General features: G+C 42.2%; 1 protein-coding gene across 2 annotated transcripts; it reads left to right on the top strand.

The window, feature by feature from the left end:
- The first annotated feature begins 21 nt into the window (after positions 1–21).
- Positions 22–8649, top strand: LOC129821301 (PLAC8-like protein 1). Of its 2 annotated transcripts, none has more exons than XM_055878809.1 (5): positions 22–286; positions 613–665; positions 864–1105; positions 1469–1605; positions 7985–8649. In XM_055878809.1, exons 1-5 carry the CDS (start codon positions 278–280, stop codon positions 8114–8116), a joined length of 573 nt encoding a protein of 190 aa, XP_055734784.1. In that variant the 5' UTR covers positions 22–277; the 3' UTR covers positions 8117–8649. The 2 variants fall into 2 exon arrangements, with proteins under 2 accessions (XP_055734784.1, XP_055734794.1); XM_055878819.1 differs by having other exon boundaries at positions 31–286; positions 513–665.
- The last annotated feature ends 9391 nt before the right edge of the window (positions 8650–18040 follow it).

The raw sequence follows: 18040 nt of genomic DNA, 5'->3' as shown, positions 1-18040 counted from the left end.
TACAATGCATTTTGCTTTCAATAGGAAATGTTCTCAGCTGTTCAGAGAATCATGGTGAGATGTTTCGTATTTGACCACGAGCCTCCCCAGCCCATTACTGTCATAAAGACCGTACCAAAAAAAGCAGATCTAATCAGGTCGATGTGCGTTCATTGAGAGGAAATGTTTAAGACTGCAACCACAAGAGTACGTGCATACGCTCGCTTATTTGTGTCTTTGGTTGTGAGCGACTCATTTGCCGTTACTACAGATCTCTGGAAGCACGTTGCTGGTGTCTATGATTAAGGTAAGTGTCGTGTTTTCTTATACAATTATTTTCCTTTTGGCACTGCTGTCAATGCCTGGGTAAGTATTCTTTGTCTTAGGGAGAGCTCTGTTGGGGGTATGAACCTTTCATCCGCAGGCTCTAGTTGGCTGGCTAGCTCTGGCCACACTGGGTGGTGTGCCATTTGCACTGTAGAGGGTGTTACGAGCCCCTAGAAAAGGAGGACCATAATGTGTTATCTTCCCAGAGCAGCCACTGGCAGGGCTGCTGCGCTCTAGCCCTATCTGGAGGAGCACACCCCATCTTAGTGGGAAGCTCACGCAGTCTCCCCCCTCCTTCCCTGGCAGGGAGCAGTCAGCATGGAGGATACCACAGCCATAGTCACAGCCACCACAGACCAGTAAGTTTTTGGCCCTTATCAGTAGAGATTACCGTTGTTGGGTGTAATACATCATTCCAACATGTTCTTAAGCCCTTTTGGAGGTGTTATGTTTATTTATTTAACCCCTATTCGAGCCACATTGCAGTACTGCTAATCCTACATTAATTTCTATACTTTAAATGCCACTGCTGTTTCTGTTTGTCTTGTTTATCTCAGTTGTGCACCAGTCACCAAAGCAGCATTGCAGCAGGCCCCAGGTTATGAGGAGGAAGCCGGGGGCTGGGACATAGGAACAGGAAGTGCAGGTTGGAACCCACAGAGTGCTGCTGCTGCGATGGAACTTCCCGTTCTCACGCAGCCTGGCTTGGGGGTAACCAAGACGACAGTGACCACGATCACTCAGACTGGAGGGGACTGGAACAGCAGCCTGTTCAACGTGTGTGGAGACGGGACAACATGTGAGGCAGACATAGCCCTGGGCTTATCTCACTGCATTGCACACACACTCAGGCTAAGTGTTAAAGTCAAAGTTACTGGTTTGGGTAACTGAACTGGTCAAATGGTGGATGGCTATACTGCTATCTTACATGGGCCTACTGCCTGTTATGTTCTACCTTTGTTAATTAAGGAAATTCAGTGTTTTCATAGAGGATTTATCATGGAGATGACGATTCTCTTGAATGATACCACATCAAATCTATCAACACTGTAGGGTTGCTAAACATGTATTTAAATTAAAGTTGTCTAAACGACTACTACTATCTTGTTGAGAGTTGCAGAGAACTAAACTTAGCCCTATATTTCTCTTTCCGCCCATGCAGGTCTCTTAGGGGCCTTTGTGCCCTGCTGCCTAGACCTGAGTCTGGCCCACCACTATGGGGAGTGTCTGTGTTTGCCCCTGCTCCCTGGCTCCACGTTTGCCATGCGGGTGGGCATCAGGGAGAGATACAAGATACGGGTGAGGATTGTTACGCAATAGTGAAGAGGAGGTTTATTGGGTGTTATTGAGGTCGATGTCCATGAGGAAATTGGTGACGTCATCACGTTTTATTAAATATAACACTGTGGGTCCATACTTGCAAGCGTTTCGAAAAAGTTTACGTTTAAAATGTTTCTCCATATGCATACCAGCCAATTAAAATCATAGACATAGTTGCGCTTGATAAAACGCTACATGTTAGCTGTTCCCAAAAGATTAACTTACACATTTAGCTCGATACTAACTTCACCCGCCGGCAGTCATTATTTCCTGTAAAACAAAATGATGCATCAGCCATTTACAAATGTTGACGTCGTTGGACCTGATCGAACACTTCCATGAGAGCGTCCTTGACAGATATCAAACGACACCATATGCTAATCGAAGGTACTAAAACACGTACTAAATTTCAACTGGAGGAATGACTCAGTGTAGTGAGCCTGGCTCCAGGTAATTTTTGCAGTTTGCTGCAAGTTTGAATCCCAGGTGAGGTATTATTTTTTTCCTTTGAAATGTAGAATTACATTTAGTGTGTAGTGAAGGGAAGTGCAGCCAACACATTGAAGATTAAGAATACATTTAATGAGGAACTGCATCTTTCTATAGCCTTGTAGACAAGCACTGCTGATAATCAAGTTTATTAGGCCTACAAACACTGAGTGTACAAAACATTAGGAACACCTTCCTAATATTGAGTTGCACACCCTTTTGCCCTCAGAACAGCCTCAATTTGTCGTGTCATGGACTCTACAATGTGTTGAAAGCGTTCCACAGGGATGCTGGCCCATGTTGACTCCAATGCTTCCCACAGTTGTGTCAAGTTGGCTGGATGTCCTTTGGGTGGTGGATCATTCTTGATGCACACATGGGAAACTGTTGTGTGAAAAACCCAGCAGCCTTGCAGTTCTTGACACACTCAAACCGGTGAGCCTGGCACCTACTGTACTGCCATACCCCGTTCAAAGGCACTTAAGTCTTTTTGTCTTGCCTATTCACCCTCTGAATGGCACACGTACACAATCCATGTCTCAAGGTTCTTAAACATGTCTCCACCCCTTCATCTACACTGATTGATTTGAAGTGAATTTAGCAAGTGATTTCAATAAGGGTTCAGCTGGCCAGCCTGTCATGGAAAGAGCAGGTGTACCTAATACTTTGTACACTGTGTATATTACATAGATGTGTAAGCTACACTTACATGTACAATGTTTTATATACATGATTAGGATCATCCACTTCGTCACATATGCGTAATTTGAATCGAGCGTTGAGGACCTCAAACCCACAGTTACTGTATCCAATTGATTAACAGTTTACCTGTTTAGTGGTGTACTGTATGCCACCTGGCAGTGATTGTAATGGAGCTACATGACCGCTATTTGCCAAGACCATAGGGCTTTTCCACTTTTTTTACAATGTAGTATACACTTAAATGTTGTATAGATCTCCTTTTATCTTTTTCCCAAAAAAGCACATGGATGTGTTTGAAACATAAGTTAAAACGTGGGATTTTGTCATATGTGCAAAAACCTGCCTCTTGAACATTAGTAGCTCGTAGCCTACTCAAGGATGCACCATGAGATATTGTTACACTACAATTGTGATGGGCCAAGTGGAACAAAAGAATACCTTAAAATATCCCTCATGGCAAAGTAGACTTATTTTCAGAAATGGATAGCTTGGGGCTATAAGGTTGTATCTGCATCTTTGTCAAAGGGTTTGACAGCCTTGTTCTGTCCAATGTTCTCTACCTATATAGTACTCTAAATACCTAAATTCATGTTAAGTTGAAAATAATAAAAGATAAAAATTGCAGCATTTAAACCAGTAAGGGTTCGGAACTTTAAAGCCAATTATCTCAGAATCATCTTTTTGCAGATAGAACCTTATTGTTCCAAACTCTCAAAATACCATTGGTTGGTGGATTTAAAGTCTGTCTTTGATAGGCTGATGCAGAATTTGACATAATCACTGCCAGGAGGTCAGGTTAGCATAGGGCTAAATGTGCCAGGTTATCTAATGGGAACAGATAACATGCAGCGTTTTATCACGTTCTATTTTAATTGGCAGAATATTTATTTAAACGTATACCTTTGTAATGTTCCTAAATATGGACCCCGGGTGTAAGCAAAAGTTTGAGTTTGACCTTGAGTGTGTTGACGCAGAGACTTCCTGTTTTTTTGCATGGGCTCCGTCTCAATCCACTGAGTCCGCCGGTGTTGGCCATTCACCTATGCGGTAGACAGGTGTTTCCCAAAATCGGTGTTTGCCAGACATGAGGATGCAGAAAGGTTACTTTTCACAAAAACATCTGCAGTCCGAACAGTTTGAGCCAGAAACGATTTGGATCCCACCATCAAAATAAGACTCTCACGAACACAGATATGGAAGCTGTTTCGCAAGACTCGTCTGACCGTAAACCAGTACCGGACAGTAAAAATTAATAGGAGATACTGCCAAAACTTAAGGGGTCAAATTTGAGAAATAAATATACAGTGGCAAGAAAAAGTATGTGAACCTTTTGGATTTATCTGTATTTCTGCAAAAATTGGTCATAAAATTAGATCTGATCATCTAAGTCACAACAACAAACAAACACAGTCTGCTTAAACTAATAACACAAATTGTTGTATTTTTCTTGTCTATGTTGAATACATAATTTAAACATTCACAGTGTAGGTTTGAAAAAGTATGTGACCCCCCTACACTAATGACTTCTCGAAAAGCTAATTGGAGTCAGGAGTCGGCTAACCTGGAGTACAATCATTGAGACGAGATTGGAGATGTTTTTTAGAGGTGCCCTGCCCCATAAAAAAACATTCACAAAATTTGAGTTTGCTATTCAATAGAAGCATTGCCTGATGTGAACCATGCCTCAAACAAAAGAGATCTCAGAAGACCCAAGATTAAGAATTGTTGACTTGCATAAAGCTGGAAAGGGTTACAAAAGTATCACTAAAGGCCTTGATGTTCATCAGTCCATGGTAAGACGAATTGTCTATAAATTGAGGAAAGTTAAGCACTGTTGCTAATCTCCCTAGGAGTGGCCATCCTGCAAAGATGACTGCAAGAGCACAGCGCAGAATGCTTAATAAGGTTAAGAAGAATCCTAGGGTGTCAGCTAAAGACTTAAAGAAATATCTGGAACATGCGAACATCTCTGATGAGTCTACGATACGTAAAACGCTAAACAAGCATGGTGTTCATGGGAGGACACCACGGAAGAAGCCACTGCTGTCCCAAAAAAAACATTGCTGCACGTCTGAAGTTCGCAAAAGAGCATCTGGATGTTCCACAGCGCTACTGGCAAAATATTCTATGGACAGATGAAAATACAGTTGAGTTGTTTGGAAGGAACACACAAAACTGTGTGGAGAAAAAAAGGCACTACACACCAACATCAAAACCTTATTCCAGCTGTAAAGTATGGTGAAGGGAGCATCATGGTTTGGGGCTGCTTTGTTGCCGAAGGGCCTGGACAGCTTGCTATAACTGCCGGAAAAATGAATTCTCAAGTTCATCAAGACATTTTGCAGGAGAATGTTAGGCTATTTGTCCGCCAATTGAAGCTCAACAGATGTTGGGTGATGCAACAGAACGACGACCCATAACACAGAAGTAAATCAACAACAGAATGGCTTCAATTGAAGAAAATACGCCTGCTGGAGTGGCCCAGTCAGAGTCCTGACCTCAATCCGATTGAGATGCTGTGGCATGACCTCGAGAGCTGTTCACACAAGACATCCCAAGAATATTGTTGAACTGAAACAGTTTTGTAAAGAGGAATGGTCCAAAATTCCTCTTGACCGTTGTGCAGGTCTGTTCCACAACTACAGAAAATGTTTGGTTGAGGTTATTGCTGCCAAAGGAGGGTCAACCAGTTATTAAATCCAAGGGTTCGCATACTTTTTCCACCCAGCACTGTGATTGTTTACGCGGTGTGTTTAATAAAGACATGAAAATGTATAATTGTTTGTGTGTTATCAGTTTAAGCAGACTGTGTTTGTCTATTGTTGTGACTTAGATGATTAGATCAAATTGTATTACCAATTTATGCGTAAGTCCAGATAATTCCAAAGGGTTAAAATACTTTTTCTTGCCACTGGTATAGATGTTCCTGAGCTTTCTTATATCTCAGATATAGGACAGACACTTGAAAAAACAGTTCCTTCTGATGTGTTTTTTTACTATCAGTTTTGCCATGTATGAATGTGTTATTCAATGCGTTTCTATGGCTATAACAGTAAGGCCAAATTCAATGTTTCATCAAATAATTTCGTAATATTTGTTTTCGTACCTACAGGGGTCCTGTAAGATCTAATAGCTATGTAAGATCAAATAGCTAAATGATCCACGGTATGACAGTCTTAAAACAATTGCAAATGTTAGCTTAGTAGATATTGCCCCTAAAGGCTTAGAGACCCAAGAGATGACCTGCTGCTTACTATTCCACATTATTTCAACGCACAGTACGAGTCAAAAGTTTGGACACGGCTACTCATTCAAGGGTTTTTCTGTATTTTTACTATTTTCTGCATTTCTACAAAAGTGTTAAACAAATCAATGTATTTTATATTTGAGATTCTTATAAGTAGCCACCCTTTGCCTTGATGACAGCTTTGCATACTCTTTCTCTCAACCAGCTTCACCTGGTATGCTTATCCAACAGTATTGAAGGAGTTCCCACATATGCTGAGCACTTGTTGGCTGCTTTTCCTTCACTCTGTGGTCCAACTCATTCCATAACATCTCACTTGGCCTGTTGGGTGATTGTGGAGGCCAGGTCATCTGATGCAGCACTCTCCTTCTTTGTCAAATAGCACTTACACAGCCTGGAGGTGTGTTGGGTCATTGATCTGTTGAAAAACAAATGATAGTCCCACTAAGCGCAAACCAGATGTGATGATGTATTGTAGCAGAATGCTGTGGTAGCCATGCTGGTTAAGTGTGCCTTGAAATCTAAATAAATCACAGACAGTGTCACCAGCAAAGCACACCCACGCCATCACACCTCCATGCTTCACGGTGGGAATCACACATGGGGAGATCATCCGTTCACCTACTCTGCGTCTCACAAAGACACAGCGGTTGGAACCAAAAATGTCAAATTTGGACTCATCAGACCAAAGGACAGATTTCCACCGGTGTAATCTCCATTGCTCCTGTTTCTTGGCCCAAGCAAGTCTCTTCTTATTGGTGTCCGTTAGTAGTGGTTTCTTTGCAGTAATTCGACCATGAAGGCCTGATTTACAGTCTCCTCTGATCAGTTGATGTTGAGATGTGTCTGTTACTCAAACTCTGTGAAGCATTTATTTGGGCTGCAATCTGATGTGCAGTTAACTCTAATGAACGTATCTTCTGCAGCAGAGGTAACTCTAGGTCGTCCTTTCCTGTGGCGGTCCTCATGAGTGCCAGTCATCATAACGCTGGATGGTTTTTGCAAATGCATTTGAAGAAACTTTCAAAGCTCTTGAAATGTTTCGGATTGCCTGACCTTCATGTTTTAAGTAATAATGGACTATCGTTTCTCTTTGCTTATTTGAGCTGTTCTTGCCATAATATGGACTTGGTCTTTCACCAAATAGGGCTATCTTCTCTATACCACCCCTATCTTGTCGCAACACAACTGTTTGGCTCAAATGCATTAAGAAGGAAATTAATTCCACATTTACTTTTGACACCTGTTAATTGAAATGCATTCCAGGGGACTACCTCATGAAGATGGTTGAAAGAATGCCAAGAGTGTGCAAAGTTGTCAACAAGGCAAAGGGTGGCTACTTTGAAGAATCTCAAATATATAAAATATTTTTTTATATGTTTAACACTTTTTTGGTTACTACATGATTCCATAGTTTTGATGTCTTGCTAGTATTCTACAACGTTGAAAATAATAAAAATAAAGAAAAACCCTTGAATGAATAGGTGTGTCCAAACATTTGACTGGTATATCATTGAAATTATGTGGAAACGACATTGATTCAATCAGTGTGGGCACAAAAGCAGTGTTCACTCACAGAAAGAACAATTCAGTATCACTGTCTTTATTTCAAGATATTTAGGTTGGACTTTGTGCTAGTGTTAGAACAGCAGTCTTTATGACAGCCTGTGAAGAGGATGGCTAGCTGGGAACAAGGTGATAGTACAATGAAATGTTTCACTCACATTTACTTTCGCAGTCTCTACTAACAGTGGATCACTTCATTTATATTGTGTGGCATGCGGTTGGCAATTTTTTTGATTTGTTTAGAAGGGACTCAGTAAAAGACCATGGCACCATATTTGTTCTGCAGCCAGGCTTAAGATAGCTAAGCACCCTTTCACCTGAGACCAAATGTGACCCGGCCCTTTGTGTGTGTAGGGCAGTGTCTGTGAGGACTGGACCACGGTGTACTGCTGCTACCCCCTGGCTGTCTGTCAGATGATCCGAGAGATGAAGAGGAGGATGAAGAGCCAGACCTACCAGGTGTCCACTGCACTGGAGTGCTCCTGACAACATGGCTGTGCACTAGGTTCATTAATCCAGGTTAGGACAACATCGCATTCATGTATGTTATGGGATATTAGAATATTCATGACCTAACCTTGGTATCTATAACAACCTTGGCTGTGTATAGAACCTTCAGAGGCTCATGTCATTTAATTTGTACATCACAGGTGTCTGCATATTACTATGTCACAGATGTTTATGTTGATTATTGTAGGTGTCATCATACTACAGGTGCCCATTTGGTTTCTTATGCTCTCTCATTATCATCCGAGGTTTCTGAGGACTTTCCTGTTAAAGATGAGTCTGTATATGTTAAATGAATGATGAGTTGGTTGAGTTAAGATCCATTTGGTTAGGGATAATTTTCTTTATTTGGGAGTGGGGACTTGCAGGAGGTTTAGTGTTTTATCCCATTTACTATCTGTAACATCAGAGCTACTTTACCAGACAAGGGTTATAAATGTTTGTAAATGAAGTTCATAGCCAAGTTTATGAAAAAATCCATGTACGCCATGAAATAAAAACCTATTTGCATATTTGTTTTATTTTCAAATTGTATCTATGACAATACCCTGCGGCTGACAATCACGTTAATCTAATTTTGTACGTCCCTCTAAACCTCTTGCTAGTCAGCACGAGGATATGAAAATGTCATTAATTTACAACGCTGGGATGTATCTAAAGGCTGAGTATGCAATTTGTCAAATGTTATTTATACATTTTTTGATATTTAACTAGGTAAATCAGTTAAGAACAAATTCTTATTTACAATGATGGCCTACCCCGGCCAAACCAAGTTCCTTTGGTCTGATGTACATCAACTGTTTATTGCTTCATACAGCGTTATATGTCGAATACAGAACTTGTTTTAAAAGTCTACTACAATGATTTCATAAAAGGAAGTGTAAGTATCCAAATAATCCTTGCCATTTAATCTCCCTGGATTAGAACAGCAGTCTTTATGACAGCCTGTGAAGAGGATGGATAGCTGGGAACATGGTGATAGTAGCATGGGAATGCTGGGGTTGCATAGCTACTGGTAATTTACCAAAGTTACCATCTTTGTTAATCTATGGTAATTTTGGTAATATACAATACCAGTCAAAAGTTTGGACTCACCTACTATGTGCTCATATATAGTATTACTTTTTATGTGTCCATGTTGTCCATGAGTTTCTTGTGGAGAGATCATATGCTTCAATAGAAAATAGCCTAATTAATGAAAAAAGCATCTCATCAAAAATGGTATTGCCAATTAACTCCAACTCTTCCAACTATTGCATTTTTTTCACAACTGCCACCAGTTTGCTGTCAAAATATTTAAAAAGACATATTGATGTGATAAAATAAACAATTATAAAAAGGAAAAATACAATCTATAAATACACCAATGGTATTCACAAAGTTAATGGTTTATATTTAGGATAATGTGTTACAGATTTCTCAATCAATGTTTTTCTTTATTATTTTATATATTTGACACAGAGGGCCAGAGATAATAAGACACATGGGTAAATCTGATGTATCTGAAAGGTCGCTGGTTCGAATACCCCCAGCTGACAAGGTGAAAAATCTGTCTGTGCCCTTGGACGAGGCACTTGACCCTAATATGCTCCAGGGCTGACCCTGTAAAACAACATATTTCACTGCACCTATCCAGTGAATATGACAAACCGTTTTTTTTTAATGGTAAAATTCTCCAAAAAACATTAAAGTTACAAAACTTCTGGTAGTTACTGGTAAACAAAGTTTCCAGTAATATACTCTTCATTTGCGAACCTAAGTATTACAGTATCATGATTTCATAGACTCCAATGGTGATCAGCATCATGCCCTCATTATGGAAAAGGCTTCTCAGTCAAATGACAATCTGGTTTGAGCCAGATGGACAGCATAACCTGCTGTATCGCCCAAAGCCTCACGCATCTTCCCAGTCGAAACAGTTCACGCATATGTTATGACAAAATGTGACGTTTTTGTTCATTTTGGTGTTCGTGCACACAAAATTTGTTCCGAAGGCAAGTCTATATTCGGTAGCCGAAGTCTACGCCTCTTCGTCTTTAGGGAGTATGCGAGCACAGATGTTTGACTCGCCTAGCCGAGTTAAACTATCCGCAAACCAAACCTATGCATGCGGACACCTGTAAAGACAATGTATGATTGTCTTTATGCTTGATTCGAGGCTCCATAGGCATGCAGAGGACAAAATTAGCTCCGTACTGCATCGCCATGTAGCTCCCAAATTTTGCAACAATGCGGAGAGCTCCGTATTGCTCCGCGTTGACATGTTTGGTGGGCGGGAGGTCGTGTTTAATTAAACACAAACTCACTCACTTGACAACTTCCTTCACAACAGCTCTGCGCTTAACGTCGAAGCGCAAGAGGAATGAATGCCCTGACTGCAGAGGCCTTTAGACCAGAAAAGGCTACACTAACAATGTAGACGTCGGATTGACCATGCAAGCGAGCGCATTTTAGTGACCCGTGTCAACAGCAGTTGCATCCAACCCCCTTTACATATACCGACCAGCAGATGGCAGGGTTGCCTCAGAGCTGCAGTACTGCTGCTGCTCTGCTGCCCCCTTGGCTTCTGCATGGAAACGGAAGGCTGTGTGTGTGTGTCCCGCCTGGTGCACCAGGTGTGCAGGTGATGCTGTTGGTCTGTGGTGAGACCCCTGGGGTGCAGGACTGCTGGATCCAAACTACTGCAGAGCCCATGAGATGATGAGAGGGAGGGGAGGGGAAAAACAACAACAGCAGTGATACTGTAGATGCATACACAGCCTCCCTTTGTAGTCTTCTCATACATTTCACAGTGTGGTAGGTTAAATGTTCTGTATTTTACACACACTGTCTCAACGCTTATGTTCCATGCAGTGATGTTATAACTGCTCCTGCTTGTTGGTATTCAAATTCCGTTTAAAGGATTGCTTTAAGTGGAATACGCCACTGGGTTTATTGACATTTCTGCAATCCAAGTTTTTTTTTTTCCTTCCTCTTATCTGCCATACCATCCCTCCTACAGAGCATGTTTGTCAATCAGCTTCTAGTAGCACAAGTTTATGGTATGAGTAAGACAAAGGAAGGAAAGGAGGTGTGGTGCAGGGGGATCTGGGAAGTTGGCACAGTGAGTCCCCTTGGTGACTCTATCCAGGGTAACAACAGTCACCTGGGGCTTACATAAGAATCCACTTCCCGGGCAGCAGCACACACGCAGGAGGAGGGCTGTTCTGATATTCGGAGCCTGGCAGTCAGCAAGTTCTGCAGCTAAATAGACAGTTCTACACGGTATAGATTGCCTTTGCCAAAGGAGGGGGATTTCAAACTGAAATATTTCAGTTTATTCCCGTCTGGGGAAAAAAAGTTGAAACGGGAGGTGTATTTTGTGTTACGCATGCTTTATGCATTGTCAGTCAGACTGTTCCCCAAGGCGGTTAGAGGTTGACAGTCATTATTCAGCCTATTTACCACTGTCATGAGTTTGGAGGGCGAGTCTGCTCTGTGTTTCTCTGATAGTGCCATGGTCCACTGCATCTGTCTTGGCTAGAGGCATGTCTTTGCTGCTTCCCTCTGGAATCCATTTCATCTTGTTTTACCCCCTCCGGCCTTATGAAGGGATGGAAGACCAGGCATGCCTAGTTGGTTAGAAGGACCCCATCTGTCTCTTCCTCGTCTTGGTTCACACCTCTAAGCTGAAGTGACATCATCACATGTTGTGGATGGTTGGATTGTTGTTCTGGGACCTGGTGTTGAATAATGTGTCTTATCTTGCTCTACATACAGGCTTCATCAGGTTGTGGCTCCATTGATGTTGTTGCTCTTTCATCTACCATGGCTGGTGTCTCATGTTGTTGGGTGTTGTTAAAGGCGTTCACTGTGGCGAGTGGAATTGATTCTGTGTGTGTGTGGCACTGATGCAGAGGATAGATCATAGCACCTCTCATTGCTCCTCGCTTTCTTAATGGTTGCTCCTCCTCGCCCTGGCTTTGGTTCTGGCTTTGGTTGTGGTCCAAAGAGGTTCGTTACCTTGACTATAAACAGATGAGGACAACTACAGAAAAGTGATCAGACTACCAGACAGGTAGAATTTATTTTGCGATTCTAGATGGAATTATTCATTGTGTTCTTAGGGAATATTGTGACCGGATCTTGTCCAACCCATCCCTCTCTAAACTACTCACACAATCAGCAAATCACCCAGTTCTCATTTAATCATAACGACCACACCGCATGACCCCTCACACTCAGTGTACTGCTCTGTTGGTGACATAGTTTGATAAGATAATGACTGTCATAGCATGAGGGTAAAGAACCTGAAGACAGCACAGCATAAGGTATGCTTGCAATTACGCACACATGTAGATGCACCAGATTTATGCAGAACATCAAAACGAACAGCTATGTGGAGCTCATTAAAACACAATCAGATCCCTAAAATAAACCATATTTATCAAATGATGAAACACACACACACTCACCCTTATTGTGATAGTGTAACTGTCCTACGGAATGTCACAGTAGGATCCCTAAATCAACATTTTATAACAGATGGACTACCACACCTCGGCATCATTGACATCCTTTCAACAAAGAAATTCAAGTAGAACTGCTCCCTCGACAGGGAAGGCATCCAGATTTCAACTTCAGCAGGGAATTAACTCAATGGCCACGAAGCACTGAACAGCCATTTCATGCAGAAGCCTAGCTGGCTGCGTACATATGTTGTCAAATCAAATACAACAGGTGTAGTAGACCTTACCATGAAATGCTTACTTGCAAGCCATTAACCAACAATGCAGTCATATAAATAGTTAAGAAAATATTGACTAAATAAACAAAAGTTAAATTTTTTTTAAAAACAATTACATTACAATAATGAGGCTATATACAGGGAGTATTGATACCGAATCAATGTGTGGGGGTACAGGCTAGTTGAGGTACTTTGTAAAGTAACTATGCATAGATAAACAGTGAGTAGCAACAGTGTAAAAACAAAGGGGGGTGGGGGCAGGCAATGTAAATAGGCCGGGTGGCCATTTGATTAATTGTTCAGCAGTCTTATGGCTTGGGGGTAGAAGCTGTTAAGGAGTCTTTTGGTCATAGACTTGGCAGTGTCTGCTGTGCGGTAGCGGAGAGAACAGTCTATGACTTGGTTAACTGGAGTCTTTGACATTTTCTTGGGCCATCCTTCCTAGTGTATACAGTACCAGTCAAGTTTGGACACACCTACTCATTCAAGAGTTTTTCTTTATTCTGACTATTTTCTGCGTTGTAGAATAATAAAGACATCAAAACTATGAAATAATGTAGTAACCAAAAAAGTGTTAAACAAATCAAAATATATTTTCGATTTTATATTCTTCAAAGTAGCCACCCGTTGCCTTGATGACAGCTTCGCACACTCTTGGCATTCTCTCAACCAGCTTCATGAGGAATGCTTTTCCAACAGTCTTGAAGGAGTTCCCACATATGCTGAGTATTTGTTGGCTGCTTTTGGCTCTGATGTCAGCCAACTCATCCCAAACCATCTCAATTGGTTTGAGGTCGGGTGATTGTGGAGGCCAGGTAATCTGACTTAGCACTCCATCACTCACTTGATCAAATAGTCCTTACACAGCCTGGAGGTGTGTTTTGGGTCATTGTCCTGTTGAAAAACAAATGATAGTCCCATTAAGCGCAAATCAGCCTATCACTGCAGAATTCTGTGGTAGCCATGCTGGTTAAGTGTGCCTTGAATTCTAAATAAATCACTGACAGTGTCACCAGCAAAGCATCCACACACCTACTCGCTTCACGTTGGGAACCCCACAATGGGAGATCATCCTTTCACCTACTCTGCGTCTCACAAAGACACAGCGGTTGGAACCAATGGACAGATTTCCACTGGTCTAATGTCTATTGCTCGTGTTTCTTGGCCCAAACAAGTCTCTTCTTATTGGTGTCCTTTAGTACTGGTTTCTTTACAGAAATTTGATCATGAAGCATCACTAGTCTGGACAGTTCTGACTTATGTGGACAACTATAAATGCGTAGGCGTCATGAAGGCCCGATTTCACGCAGTCTCCTCTGAACAGTTTATGTGATGTGTCTGTTACTTGAAGTCTGAAATATTTATTTGGGCTAGGATCTGAGGCTGGTAACTCTAACAGATTTATCCTCTGCAGAAGAGGTAACTCTGGGTGAACTCTGCACAAGATTTGGGATGCTGTAAAGTCCATGGAGAATAAGAGCTGATAAATCCATGATAATCAAGAATTTCAATAAGCATTTCTCTATGGCTGGCCACGGGGCTGGTACGGGTGCACCTCAGTCACGCTCAAGGTCCTAAATGATATCATAACCGACAGTACTATGCAGCCTTCTTCACCGACCTGGCCAAGGCTTTCGACTCTGTCAAACACCACATTCTTATTGACAGACTCAACAGCTTTGGTTTCTCTAATGACTGCCTCGCCTGGTTCATTAACTTCTTCTCAGATAGAGTTCAGTGTTTCAAATCGGAAGGCCTGTTGTCCGGATCTCTGGCAGTCTCTATGGGGGTGCCACAGGGTTTAATTGTGGGGCCAACTCTTCTCTGTATACATCAATGATGTCGTTCTTGCGTTCTTTGATCCACGCATACGACACCATTCTGTATACATCTGTCCCTTCTTTGTACACTGTTAACACAGTTTACAAAGACGAGCTTCAATGTGAGCTTCAATGCCTTATAGCACTCCTTCTGTGGCCTCCAACTGCTCTTAAATGCTAGTAAAACCGATCGCTGCCCGCACCCGCCCGCCCGACTAGCATCACTACTCTGGACGGTTCTGACTTAGAATATGTGGACAACTATAAATACGTAGGCGTCTGGCTAGACTGTAAACTCTCCTTCCAGACTCACATTAAGCATCTCCAATCCAAAAATACATATAGAATCGGCTTCCTATTTGGCAACAAAGCCTCCATGCTGCCGAACATACCCTCGTAAAACTGACTATCCTACCGATACTTGACCTCGACGATGTCATTTACAAAATAGCCTCCAACACTCTACTCAGCAAATTGGATGCAGTCTATCACAATGCCATCCGTTTTGTCACCAAAGCCCCATATGCTACCCACCACTGCAACCTGTATGGTCTCGTAGGCTGGTCCTCGCTACATATTCGTCACCAAAACCACTGGCTCCAGGTCATCTAAGTCTTTGCTTGGTAAAGCTCTGCCTTATCTCAGCTCACTGGTCACCATAGCAACACCCACCTGTAGCACGCGCTCCAGCAGGTATATTTCACAGGTCATCCCCAAAGCCAACACTTCCTTTGGCTGCCTTTCCTTCCAGTTCTCTGCCGCCAATGACTGGAACGAATTGTAAAAATCACTGAAGTTGGAGATTTATATCTCCCTCACTAACTTTAAGCATCAGCTGTCAGAGCAGCTTACCGATCGCTGCAGCTGTATACAGCCCATCTATAAATAGCCCATCCAACCAACTACCTACCTCATCCCACATTTGTTTTTGTTATTCTGCTCTTTTGCACACCAGTATTTCTACTTGCACATCCTCATCTGCGCATATATCATTCCAGTGTTAATTTGCTAAATTGCAATTACCTCGCCACTATGGCCTATTTTTTGCCTTACTTCCTTTGCACACACTGTATACAGATTTTTTTGTTGTGTTATTGACTTACGTTTGTTTATCCCATGTGTAACTCTGTGTTGTTTTTGTCACACTGCTTTTGCTTTATCTTGGCCAGGTCGCAGTTGTAAACGAGAACTTGTTCTCTACTGGCCTACCTGGTTAAATAAACCCCATTGATAACTCCTCTAAGATGTAGGAGAAGAACGGCTGGATTCCATACTCAGTGCATTTTTATACCTAATGCATTTCCAAACAGCTTATCACTGAGCTGCATGTATGGTCCCGTGACTGTGGGATTCTCCTCGCAGGCTGGGGGTCTGCTTCAAGCTTCCACTCTGGATACACCTTCTCATATTCCCTTCAATGGAATGCCAGCCACTGCCACTATGTCAAAATACACCAGTGGAATAGAGAGCCTGGTGTCGGCAAAAACAGAAAAATCACGTTTACATAAGTATTCAGACCCTTTACTCAGTGCTTTGTTGATGCACATTGGGAGCGATTACAGTCTAGAGTTTTCTTGGGTATCACGCTACAGGCTTGGCACACCTGTATCTGGGGAGTTTCTCCCATTCTTGTCTCGAGATCCTCTAAAGCTTTGAGGTTGGATGGGGAGCGTTGCTGCACAGCTATTTTAAGGTCTTTCAAGCGGTGTTTGATCGGGTTTAAGTCTGGGTTCTTGCTGGGCCACTCAAGAACATTCTGATACTTATCCCGAAACCATTCCTGCGTTGTCTTGGCTGTGTGCTTAAGGTCGTTGGAAGGTGAACATTTGCCCCAGTCTGAGGTCCAGAGCACTCTGAAGTAGGTTTTCATCAAGGATCTTTCTGTACTTTGCTCCGTTCATCTTTCCCTCAATCCTGAATAGTCTCCCAGTCCCTGCCGCTGAAAAACATCCCCACAGCTTGATGCTGCAGCCATCATGCTTCACCGTAGGGATGGCGCCAGGTTTCCCCCTGACGTGATGCTTGGCATTCAGGCCATCTTGGTTTTATCAGACAAGAGAATCTTGTTTCTCGTGGTCTGAGTCCTTTAGGTGCTTTTTCACAAACTCCAAGAGGGCTTTCATGTGCCTTTTACTGAGTAGTGGCTTCCGTCTGGCCACTCTACCAAAAATGTCTGATTAGTGGAGTGCTGCAGAGATGGTTGTCCTTCTGGAAGGTTCTTCCATCTCCACAGAGGAACTCTGGAGCTCTGTCAGAGTGACCAACGGGTTCTTGGTGACCAAGGCCTGACCAAGGCCCTTCTCTCCCGATTGCTCAGTTGGGCTGGGCGGCTAGCTCTAGGAAGAATCTTGGTGGTTCCAAACTACTTCCATTTAAGAATGACGGAAGTCACTGTGTTCTTGGGGACCTTCAATGCGGCAGATTTTTTTTTTGTACCCTTCCCCAGATCTGTGCTTTGACACAATCCTGCCTCGGAGCTCTACTGACTATTCATTTGACCTCACGGCTTGTTTTTTTGCTGTGACATGCACTGCCAACTGTGGGACCTTATACAGACAGGTGTTTGCATTTCCAAGTCATGTCCTATCAATTGAATTTACCACAGGTGGACTCCAATCAAGTTGTATAAACATTTCAAGGATGATCAATGGAAACAAGATGCACCTGAGCTAAATTTCAATTTTCATAGCAAAGGGTCTGAATACTTATGTAAATAAGGTATTTCTGTTTTTTAGCTTTAATAAATGTGCACAAATTTATAAAAAACCTGTTTTCGTTTTGTCATTATGGGGTATTGTGTGTAGATTGATATGGATGTTTTATTTAATCAATTTAAAAATAAGGCTGTAATGTAACAGAATGTGTAAAAGGTCACGGGGTCTGAGAACTTTCCGAATGCACTGTATAGGCAAATCAGAGAGTTTAAATGTTACGGACAGGCCTTGCCTGGATAGAAATGGGAATTTTGGGGATTTTTATTTGTCCAGAAATGAGTGACAACAAGAGTACAAGCCTTATCGTTCCACTTGAATAGCTTATTTAAAGAACCATAGCTCTTGTCAACTGATCATACCATTCTCCCATCAGAGAGTAATACTTTCACAGAACTCCAAACGTATGAAGCGCTAAAAATACACGAGCACTGTCTATATTCGAATAGACAACAAGATCCTAGAAGCATGTCCAATTTAGGCTTGTGAGCGATCTAAACATCTTTTGTGGATGACATGTCACTCAAGTGAACAGAGTACAATGGAGGGTGATGAAGCATCATGACTGTTTGAGTAGCAATAGCTCAGGCTTCACTCAGCACACAAACCCCTGTCTGGCTGCTTATTCTCACACACAGACAGAGAG

The sequence above is a fragment of the Salvelinus fontinalis genome, chromosome 2 (genome assembly GCF_029448725.1).
Source record: "Salvelinus fontinalis isolate EN_2023a chromosome 2, ASM2944872v1, whole genome shotgun sequence".
Lineage (NCBI taxonomy): Eukaryota > Metazoa > Chordata > Actinopteri > Salmoniformes > Salmonidae > Salvelinus > Salvelinus fontinalis.
This window is presented reverse-complemented; position numbering and strand designations above follow the sequence as displayed.